Source organism: Apis mellifera, linkage group LG15 (assembly GCF_003254395.2).
Source record: "Apis mellifera strain DH4 linkage group LG15, Amel_HAv3.1, whole genome shotgun sequence".
In the NCBI taxonomy this organism is placed as follows: domain Eukaryota; kingdom Metazoa; phylum Arthropoda; class Insecta; order Hymenoptera; family Apidae; genus Apis; species Apis mellifera.
Window position 1 is genome coordinate 9,079,622 of NC_037652.1, and position 12,078 is coordinate 9,091,699.

Below are 12,078 nucleotides of genomic sequence, written 5' to 3' on the forward strand. Positions count from 1 at the left end.
CTTTTATAAGAAAAAGCAAAAGAATTGCATAAAAAATTTGATAGTTAGATAAATTTTAGCTAGTCGTGATTGGTTATGGCGTTTTAAAAAAAGATGCAATTTAAATGGTTCAGATATTCATGAAAAAAAAAAACCGAAGCAGATGAATTAACAGCAGAAAAATTAATAAAACTAAATGAGGAATGATTAAATAAAGAAAATATTAATGAAGAAAATGTATATAATATATATAAGACAACTTTATTGTGGAACAACCTTAATTTTTCCACAAATTCTCGAATGAAAAAGAATTAATACAAAATGGGAAAACAAACGAAGATTATGTTATGTAGTATTTTGTATTAATCCTTCAGGTACACATAAATTACCGCTATTTTTTGTTATTAAATATGGTATTTCTCAATTAGTAAAACACATTGACAGTAGTATATAAGAATCAAAATAATAATTCTATTGACAAAATTATTTTCAATGATTGATATGTCAATCATTTTAAATCCAATATATAGCAATATCAATAACAAAAATGTTACGTAGAAAAAGTATTATTACTTGTTGATAATTTTAAAAGTGATATATTTTTAAAGAAAGAACAAGATTTTTATTTCTTCTTAGTTCTCATTTAAATTAATGATCTTACCATTTAATATATCTTCGATTATTCAACTGATAGATGAGAATATAATTATAAATTTTAAAAAATTATTTCAACAGAAATTACTTCATCAAATATGTCAATATCACAATGGAATTAAAAAGTTTTATATAAATTTCGATTTAATTAGCGCAACATGGGACGAAATAACAATGGATATTGTACATTTATGGAGAAAACTTTTAAATCAGCAGAATTCTAAAATTATTATCAAAGAAGAATCAGAATAATTTAAAGAAAATATTGTTTCTGAAAAAATATTGGAATGAGGTTCAACATGTAAAAATTAAAAGAGTTCCAAAAGAAAAAGAAACGAATTCAGTTTTGTTGTTCAATAAAGAAAATAGAAATTAACCATATATTTCATAATTTGAAAATTTAGACTAATTCATAATTTAATTTTATTAAATTATAAAATTTTGATATAGCAAAAGTTTTAATATATTATTATAATCAGCAATAATATTTTGTATTAGAATGTAAAATTTTTTAAATTAAAATCTGAAATATTTATGTAATGTTTTTGTCATTATTTTTATCTTTCTATAATTTTATATGGATATCATAAAAAAATATTAAATCACTTATGTTAAAAATTGATTAATTTAAAAAATATTTTAATTTTGATTTAAAAAATATTTAAAATAAAAAAGGAATATAAACAAAAAAAGTTTTATTATTATTGTACTTATTATTGTACTTTTAAATTTACTTTTAGTTATATTATATAATTGAAAATTGAATTTTCTACTATATATGGAAATATAATTATATTTGTTAAATTTTTATAATTATTAATTTTATAAGTAATTTGTATAACATCAATTATAATAAAATTATATGATATAAAATATGCTGTTTTATTTTAAATTTTGTAAAGAAGCATTATTATTATTATTATTATTATTATTATTATTATTATTATTATTATTATTATCATTATCATTTTTGATATAATTTTTTTAATGTATTTCTCTAAAATTATTAAATATAAAAATTTTATATACACTTTTTTCATAGAAACTACTATACCAATATGATATAATACATTTGCAAAATATTGTATAAAAATTTACAATTTAATTTACTTAATTTATAATTATTAATTTGTAAAAATAATAGGAAATATGAAATACATAATATAAAAAATTGTATTTATTAATATTGCTTTCAAGAACTTAAATTCAATAAATAATATATTAAATTTTACATGTTTCAGCATAGTCATACTTCTAATTTTATCCAAAAAAGTTTATAAAAATTTTAATCCTTTACAATTTGAAATTTTAGTTACTGCATAGAAATAGCAAAATAAATCATTATTGACTTTAGTATTAGTTATTGTAATACTATTTGTTATAGTATTAATATCTACTATAAATGACTTGTAATAATATATATATATTGTGTAAATAATATACTATAAATTTTGCGATGACTTAGAATCAACACATAACTGTCAGTCAGTGCAGTATATGATTTACATTCCTTTTATTTTGCAAAAACCTGAAAGTATTCAAATTATACTTAAAAAGAATATAAAATTAATTAGAAATAATAAAATGTGATCTAAGATATTACCATGTAGTATTAATAAATAAGTACAATGAAGTACAGTATTTCAACATGTGTTATATTCGAGTTCGTCTTGATCAAAGGTTACAAAAAATCCGACTAGAGTTAGATATATAATAATATTACCTGCTAAAGTCAAATAACAAGCACCCCATTGTATCTGAAAATACATAGTAAAAAATAACATCACTTATATTATTAAATTTTTTTATATTCATAATAATATAAAAATATAATGTAATATTTAATATTTCTTTTAAGATTTAAAAAAAAATATGCATAATTTTAATATACCACTGGATCATTAACTGGAGACCGAGCTAAGACAATAGGAAGAGCAAAAGATGATACCACAAAGCCCATAGTAATAAATATTGCCAATTCCAAACATGGATTAGGATTATTTTCAAAATCATTTGTTGTATAACGACGTGCAATTATAGTTGGGACTGGTGCTAATATATAGAATAACACAACAAAAAATGGCCACCATACTCTAAAAACAATGTACACACACATATATATATATACATATATATATATATATTTTTTTGTTAATAATTTATATATTTTGATATTATCAAAATAAAATATAAGTAATATTATAATATAATAATATTAAATGAAAAATAAATAATATTATATTATAATAAATAAATAAATATATATATAACGTTAATTTACTTATAATATATACTTACTTATATGTAGGTAAAGCACAACCAAGTATGACAAATGTCATACCAATAGATCCACCAAATGCCAAAAGTACTAATCTATAACAAAATTTTTGTTACATTTATTATACATTATATTTATTATAAAAAAAATAATCTATATAAATTATTTTGAATTACTTACGCTGTTTATTAATGAAGATCATTAAAAGCATGTAACAAAATGAAGAAATTATATTATACATAGATATATAACTTTTACATTAATAATATATATTTAAACATAATTTTATATTATAATTTTATATTATAAAATTAAAATTATAAAAACTAATTAAAAAAAATTTATATATTTGTTTTTCATTTAATGAAAAACTTTATAAAAAGTTTGTATAATATAATAAATATTATAAAATATATTTTATAAATATTATAATATTTATAAAATAACTAATATAAAATACATATAAAAATCAAATGATTAATAAAAAAAACTTAATTGAAAAAATATAAATATAAAAATATAAATCATTTTATATATATTATAATCTATCTATCATAATGAATATTTTTTAATTTCACATTTTATATGAGATAATATTTTTAATATTAATATTTTTTATATTTTTAATAATCTATATATAAATATTAAAAAAAAATATTCAACTTTTCTCATCTTTTAATATAATATTTAGATATTTGAATATAATAAATATTTATAATATCTAAAAATAATTGTTTATAAAAAGAAATAAATGAAAAGAATAATAAATCTACATTATAAAAAATTATAAAATAAATTAATAAACATGAAAGAATTTGACAGCAATAATAATAAGAATAGTAAGGTTATGTTTGAACATATTATTTTTTTAATTTATCCTTCTTATTAAATTTTTATCGGCAATATCATATTTTTTGATTTTATGAAAAAATTTTATATATTTATGTAATTAAAAATATGCCGAATAACCTTTAATTCCAGCCATTTTAGACCGATTTGACAAGTATATTTATCGTATTCTCACTTCAAGAACGTCGTGACGTGATCTAAAGTTTAGTTTTAAACACACTTTTACTAGATACTATTAAGATTATCTAATGAATGTAGCATAAATTTAAAATTAACAAAAAGAAAAATTTTAAATACAAGTTTATATTTATTTAAAAAGTTATACACATTTAGTATAAATATTTCATTTCATTTAAACTTTATTTTAATATATAATAATCTTTATATAGATCTTTATTCAGATTAAAAAATAAAAATAAAAAAATAAGTAAAAGTTATTCAAAGTATTTTAATTATCTTTGTAATCAATCAAATTATTAAAAATATATGTATAATAATAATATATAACATAAAATGAAGAATTTTTTTTGTAAATCTGCCTTTAAATTTAACAATGGGGAGTTTAATGCAAGCCATGAAAGTTCAAATGAGAATGTTCATTGGACTGACTATAGGTGTTGCTGACTCGTACGTGTTACGATACTGAGTTCTGATCGTTGTCTGTGCATTTTCTTTTGCGTTAAATCAAGTGAATAATGGGCGAACCAAAAAGGTAAGTTAATTTAACAGAAAAAGCGTTTAATTAGGTAATATTTATAATAATTTAATTCTTATACTTCAATTTTCAAACGTGAAATATGCAAATAATATCCATCCATGCTGGCTTCCAATTTTACGTTGTCATCATGTCGACGCAACGCGTCTTTTTATAGATTCTTATAAAAGTAAATAACATTTATTAAATTTTATATTGTTAAAAGTGATTATATCTTATAAACTATTATTTTTTTTTTTTTAAAGAATAATTTATAATATACAAATCGTGCTTATCACTTTTGTGTGCCGACTGTTCATGGCGAATACTATATCGAATATGACAAAGAAATTTTTATTAATACTGATTTATTTTTTTACTATGACATTTGTTGATTCCATAACAAATTTTTGATAAAAGTAAAAATTATTTATATTTTAAGATATATATATATATATGTGTATATATATATATAATATATATATATACATACACACATATATATATATATATAATGTCACATGTATGAAATTAAATGTTTGTTTTAAAATTAATTATTAACTTCACTATTTGATAATAATTATTGATATGAATTTATGTTGTATATTTATCACGTGACATTATAATTAAATGTTTTAAAAATATTTTTTTATGACTTATATCCTGAAGATATACTATATTTTAATTTTTATAATAATGAAGTATAAAAAAATCAAATATTTTCATTAAAATGTATACATATATAGATATGTATATATATGTATGGTATGCATGTGTGTGTGTGTGTGTGTGTGCATTTATAAATTATTTTAATTTATATAAACAGATTAAAAAATTCAATTAATTTTTATAGTTTATATTATTAAATAATAAATACATAATTTATATTAAATATTAAATATATATATATAATAATTTAGTCATAATAATTTAATTATAATTATTTATATGAATTATATTCTAATTATAAAAAGAAAAAAAAAGAAATTAATCCAATTAATAAAGAAAACAATTCAAAGTTTAAGATTATTATGTTATCTAAATTATTACGTAATATAAATGCTAGTAAATTTTTTATTTATATAAATATTATATAAATTTTATTTAATTATTGTATTATATTTAAATTAATAAATGCATTATGTTATAACAGTGAAGATTTGGCAACAGCAATCCTTCGAAAGAAGGACAAGCCAAATAGATTATTAGTGGATGAAGCTATTGCAGATGACAATTCTGTTGTGGCTCTGTCTCAAGCAAAAATGGATGAATTACAACTTTTCCGAGGAGATACAGTATTGTTGAAAGGAAAAAGACGCAAAGAAACTGTATGCATTGTTCTTTCTGATGATACTTGCCCTGATGAAAAAATTCGTATGAACCGTGTTATAAGAAATAACTTACGTGTACGTTTAAGTGACGTTGTCTCTGTACAAGCATGTCCAGAAGTTAAATATGGAAAACGTATTCATGTGCTACCAATGGATGATACAGTAACTGGTCTTACAGGGTAAATTAATAATTATTCATTTTTTATATTTAAATATATGACTTTTGATATTTATATTATATGACTTTTTGTAGTAATAATTTTTATTTTGATTATATATATTTTTAATAAATTAATAAATTAATTTAAAATCAAGATTTAATTATTTATTATTATTTTTTACTATTTATCGTTTTAATAATTATCTTTATTTTATCATCCATATAATTATAATTATTTTATTCATCATTATTTCATTTATAATTTTAAATCATAATAATAAAATTAAATCATGAATATTTTTAAATGTCTTTTTCAATTTAATATACAAATAAGATGATACATATATTTTTAACATTTCATAACAATTATAAAAATATGGTTGATATTACAAATTTATTAAATGATATAGAAATATAACTATAAATTATAAAATGTATTAAAAAATATATTTAAATAGAAAAATATTTAGAATTTAATTATATGATAATAATTATATGAAACATAAAGTTTAATGTATTTTATATATAAAAAAGAAAATAAATAATTTATTATTCATTACTAATAATAATTTATTTATTTAACATTTTTTAATTTTTTAGTTTAGGATTATTTGTAATATAATAGATATCTTATTTTTTGTTGTAGAAACTTATTTGAAGTATATTTAAAACCATACTTCTTGGAAGCTTATCGTCCTGTTCATAAAGATGATAATTTTATTGTACGTGGTGGTATGCGTGTTGTAGAATTTAAAGTAGTAGAAACAGATCCTGGACCATTTTGTATTGTAGCTCCTGATACAATTATTCACTGTGAAGGTGATGCTATTAAAAGGGAGGTTAGTTAGATAATTTTTTAATGATTGTTTATTTATTTTTATTATAATACAAATATCCAAAAACATTGTAGGAAGAAGAAGAGGCATTAAATGCTGTAGGTTATGATGATATTGGTGGAGTTCGTAAACAATTAGCTCAAATCAAGGAAATGGTAGAATTACCTTTAAGGCATCCATCTTTATTTAAAGTTATTGGAGTTAAACCACCCCGTGGTATTCTTTTATATGGGCCACCAGGCACTGGAAAAACTCTTATTGCTCGTGCTGTTGCAAATGAAACAGGAGCATTCTTTTTTCTTATTAATGGTATATTAATTTAAAAAAAAATTTTTTTTTTTTTCATAGAATATTAATATTTATTCTGTTAAAAGGTCCTGAAATTATGAGTAAACTTGCGGGAGAATCGGAAAGTAATTTAAGAAAAGCATTTGAAGAAGCTGAAAAAAATTCACCAGCTATAATTTTCATTGATGAACTTGATGCAATTGCTCCAAAAAGAGAAAAGGTTTCTATGAATTATTTTGTTGTATAATTCACAAATTAATTGTATAATTAATATTAAATTATATTATATTATTAAATTTAGACTCACGGAGAAGTAGAAAGACGCATAGTATCTCAGCTATTAACTTTAATGGATGGCATGAAACAAAGTTCTCATGTTATTGTAATGGCTGCTACCAATCGACCTAATAGCATTGATCCAGCATTACGTCGTTTTGGTCGTTTTGATAAGGAAATTGATATTGGAATACCTGATGCTACTGGTCGTTTAGAAATTTTACGAATTCATACAAAAAATATGAAACTTGCAGATGATGTTGAATTAGAAGAGGTCTATATTATTAAGTTTAAAATTCTTGAATTATTCATTTTTATATAATATTTTATTAAATCAACACATTTATTTAGATTGCAGCTGAAACACATGGGCATGTAGGAGCAGATTTGGCTTCATTGTGCTCTGAAGCAGCGTTACAACAAATTCGAGAAAAAATGGATCTTATTGACTTGGAAGAAGAACATATAGATGCTGAAGTTTTATCTTCTCTTGCTGTCACTATGGATAATTTCAAAGTAATTAATTTATATATATTAAATCTCGAAATATTTTCACAAATGTATATTAATTTTTATAAATAATATTATGTTTCTCTTTAATTTAGTATGCTATGACTAAAAGTAGTCCAAGTGCCCTACGAGAAACTATTGTGGAAGTTCCAACTGTTACATGGGATGATATTGGAGGTTTACAAAATGTTAAAATGGAATTGCAGGAATTGGTACAGGTAAGATAATTAATAAATACATATTATAAAAAAATATAGCTGTATAATATATTATATAATATACATGTAATATGTTATATCTATTTAAATTATAAGATAAAATAATTGTGTTTTTTTTATCATATAGTATCCTGTTGAACATCCAGATAAATTCTTGAAATTTGGTATGCAACCTTCCAGAGGAGTATTATTCTATGGACCTCCTGGTTGCGGTAAAACATTACTTGCTAAAGCAATAGCAAATGAATGTCAAGCAAATTTTATTTCTGTAAAAGGTCCAGAATTATTGACTATGTGGTTTGGTGAATCTGAGGCGAATGTTAGAGATGTTTTTGATAAAGTAAGTATTTTAAATTCAAAAAAATAAAGAATTATTTCATTTATCGTTTATTCATTATCATTTATTAAACTTATAGGCAAGAGCTGCAGCTCCTTGTGTATTATTTTTTGATGAACTTGATTCTATTGCTAAATCTCGTGGTGGCACATTAGGAGATGCTGGTGGAGCAGCAGACCGCGTAATAAATCAAATTTTAACAGAAATGGATGGTATGGGAGCCAAAAAAAATGTATTTATCATAGGAGCTACTAATCGTCCTGATATTATTGATCCCGCTATTCTACGACCTGGTAGATTAGATCAGTTGATTTATATACCATTACCAGATGAAAAATCTCGAGAAGCGATTTTTAGAGCTAATCTCCGAAAATCACCTGTAGCAAAGGTAAAAGAAATTAAATAAATTCATATTTTTAATAAGATTTTATATTTTTTTATTTTAACTGCCGCTTAATTATTTTAATTATTAAAATTACATTTTTAATATTTAATATTATAGGATGTAGATTTAAGCTATATAGCTAAAGTAACACATGGTTTCTCGGGTGCTGATATAACAGAAATTTGTCAACGTGCATGTAAACTTGCTATTAGACAAAGCATTGAAACTGAAATTCGAAGAGAAAAAGAACGTGCTAGTAATCCATCTGTATCTATGGATGTAAGTAATGTTTGATATATTTTATTTATATGAATTTAAATAATTATTTTAATTGTTATTACGTTAAAATAAATGTTATTGAAATTGTATTTATTGAAAAAAAATGTTGAGATTAATAATTATTACAATACAAATTTTAAATGTAAAATATATTTCTTATATAACATAAAAAAAATAAGTCTCTTTTATATTAAATATTTTCGATAATTATAAAATGTTTAATTTTTGTTCAGGATAATAATGTTTTATATATTACAAATATAGAATATCATATGTACATACATAGAATAACATAATAGTTAAAATTTTTTGTTCTTTATATAATATAATAAATTATATCATATAATAAAATTATAAAAAATAGACAATTTAAAAAATAAATATTTATATATTATCAAAATTTTTGAAAATATATCAAAAAAATATATTTTCAGCTTTTTATAATTAATAAATTTTAATAATTATTTTATGCATATAAATTTAAAATATTTAAAATATAAAACTGTGTAATTAATTATGAAAGGATTAAAATAAAATAATTTTTATACTTAAAAATATTTTATTATTTACATGAAGTCAGTTTTAAATTAATATTGTATTTTACTTTTAAGAAAATATAAGTTATTTAATATTTTCTATTTTATATATTAAAGATGGATGAAGATGATCCTGTACCAGAAATAACTAGAGCTCATTTTGAAGAAGCAATGAGATTTGCACGACGTTCTGTATCTGATAATGATATTAGAAAATATGAAATGTTCGCACAGACACTTCAACAATCTCGTGGATTTGGCAGCAATTTCAGGTAAAATATGTAAATTATTTAAATGTTTCTTAAAAATTTCATAATACTATGAAATATATACTATAATACTATCTTTATACATAAATTAATATTTAAATAAAATTCAATTCATAATCAAATATTTTATCTAAAATATATGAACTATATATTTGCTTTATAATAAATAATAAATAATAATAAATAAAATAAAATTCATAGATTTCCGCAAAGTGGAACAAGTGGTACTCAAGACACAACACAAGGTGATCAAGCCTTCCAAGATGATGGAGATGATGATCTTTACAGCTAAGTCTTCATGTCTGTGTACCTCATTACAGTGAGCATACGACAAAAGGGCCTGTCTATTCTGCAGAAAATACTTTGTGTTTATAAACACAAATTTTACAGAAAAATAATTCTAAGAAATTGATAATACAAAAATACATAAATCTAATTCAATACTGATATTCTGTGTAAGTATATGCAATTTTACGTATATAATTAGGGTAAATTTTAACTAAGCAAAACTAAATATACAAAAATGTAATAATGAAATGACATTTTTTAATATTAAAATTAAACAAGGAAAATATATAATTGTGAAAGTTGTATTAATAAGATTACATGAATATTTAATTTCATTTTATACGTATAGATAAAATGAAATATAATTCGTTGATTATTAATTTATATGTGCATAACTGCCCTAATCTGATACGTTATTTTGTATATACATTACATAGAATTATATATGAATTTTTTTGTTGTTCATAAGTTTTTCTATGTAATTTTATATTTGAGTTATTCACATAAAAATGTAATTCTGATTCTGTAACAGTGTTATAATTTTTTCAACTGATTTAGAGATAGACTCTTTTGCTACGTTGTCACTGTATTTAATTACATTTCATTGTTCATACTCTGAGATTACAGATTAATGTGAGAGTTTATGCAATGTCAGTGAAATTGTTGGAAAATGGTGATGTGTATTGGTGAATTTGCAGTCTGCTTGTAGTAGTAAATTTATTTACAAATTACCAAAGAATCTCTTAAAACCTTTCATTTTAGAATAAAGTGTTAAAATTATTCATTTTTATCGTATTTCTATAATTATATAAAAAATGAAATCTTAAATCAAACAATTTAAATTTTCGGATAAATTTTATTAATTATTTTGGAAATATGTTGCTTATTTTTACATTTATAATAATGCATTGTCAAATTATTCGTATTAGATAAAATTATTTATTATTTATTTTCTTGCAAACTTTAATACAAATTATGAAATATGAAATATCATATTTTTAACTATAATTAACTTACGTTTTGTTCTATACATTCTTTTTGAATATTTATTAAAATATTTACATAGATACTGAAAACAAATGTAAAGAACAAGTGGAACTAAATAATTTTTTTAAGTAATATGTTGTTATACTTTGCATTTGCAACTTAGATTAATTCATTTTTTTTTTATTTGATTTCATTTAATCGTTTGTTTTTATTTTCTTAAAAGTATATACTAATGTTGTAAAATTTCTTAACTTTATTTAATAATATTTTCAGTGAAATTATAATGACACATTTTTAAAAAATATGAAACTTAGAATTGCATTAAATTATAAAATAAATAAAGATTATCATAATAGAATAATATTTTATTATATAAAAATTTAATATCATATTCAATAACATAATTATTTCATAACACAAAATTTAGAAAGATTAAATGTTTTCATATCATTAAAAATTATTTCTTTGTTTGATGCATCATCATAATTACACATATTCATAAGAAATTTTATATGCAATATCAGTACTTAAAAATTTATTATATATATGCGTATTTACATTTTTAATATTACTTATTTTTTATAAAAGTAAAATTAATTACTAAACAAGACATTACATTCATACAAAAGCACCGAAAGACATTATGGGTCTATAATATTTGCAGTATTCGCAAAAATTACCTATTTTTTAAAAATAAAAATATTATTATTCTAATTAATATATGTTGCCCGCACCCTTAAGTTAAAGCATTTGTTATAAAATGAAGACAAAATTTTATCATAATGAAACATTCAAAATTACATAAAGATATGTAAAATCAAAGAAATAACAAATTCAATTTCTACCTTAAATACATATTAATTATTAAAACATTTCATATTAAAAGATATATAAAAATATTTTAATGCAATTTTAATCAACATA

General features: G+C 20.4%; 2 protein-coding genes across 3 annotated transcripts; one reads left to right on the forward strand and one right to left on the reverse strand.

The window, feature by feature from the left end:
- Positions 1-1,819: 1,819 nt before the first annotated feature.
- LOC100576612 (leptin receptor gene-related protein) lies at positions 1,820-4,005 on the reverse strand. 2 transcript variants are annotated; one of them, XM_026445549.1, is made up of 5 exons: positions 3,881-4,005; positions 2,932-3,006; positions 2,525-2,726; positions 2,237-2,390; positions 1,820-2,161 (listed from the first exon to the last, which is right to left on the reverse strand). In XM_026445549.1, exons 2-4 carry the CDS (start codon positions 2,970-2,972, stop codon positions 2,277-2,279), a joined length of 357 nt encoding a protein of 118 aa, XP_026301334.1. In that variant the 5' UTR covers positions 2,973-3,006; positions 3,881-4,005; the 3' UTR covers positions 1,820-2,161; positions 2,237-2,276. The 2 variants fall into 2 exon arrangements, with proteins under 2 accessions (XP_026301334.1, XP_026301335.1); XM_026445550.1 differs by lacking the exon at positions 3,881-4,005 and adding an exon at positions 3,092-3,194.
- Positions 4,006-4,318: 313 nt separating this feature from the next.
- On the forward strand, positions 4,319-10,951 carry LOC409377 (transitional endoplasmic reticulum ATPase TER94). Its single transcript, XM_006563682.3, has 13 exons — positions 4,319-4,472; positions 5,608-5,964; positions 6,592-6,784; positions 6,856-7,090; positions 7,156-7,289; positions 7,371-7,619; positions 7,697-7,861; positions 7,951-8,073; positions 8,201-8,413; positions 8,490-8,798; positions 8,913-9,074; positions 9,728-9,882; positions 10,081-10,951. Exons 1-13 carry the CDS (start codon positions 4,456-4,458, stop codon positions 10,169-10,171), a joined length of 2,403 nt encoding a protein of 800 aa, XP_006563745.1. The 5' UTR covers positions 4,319-4,455; the 3' UTR covers positions 10,172-10,951.
- Positions 10,952-12,078: the final 1,127 nt, after the last annotated feature.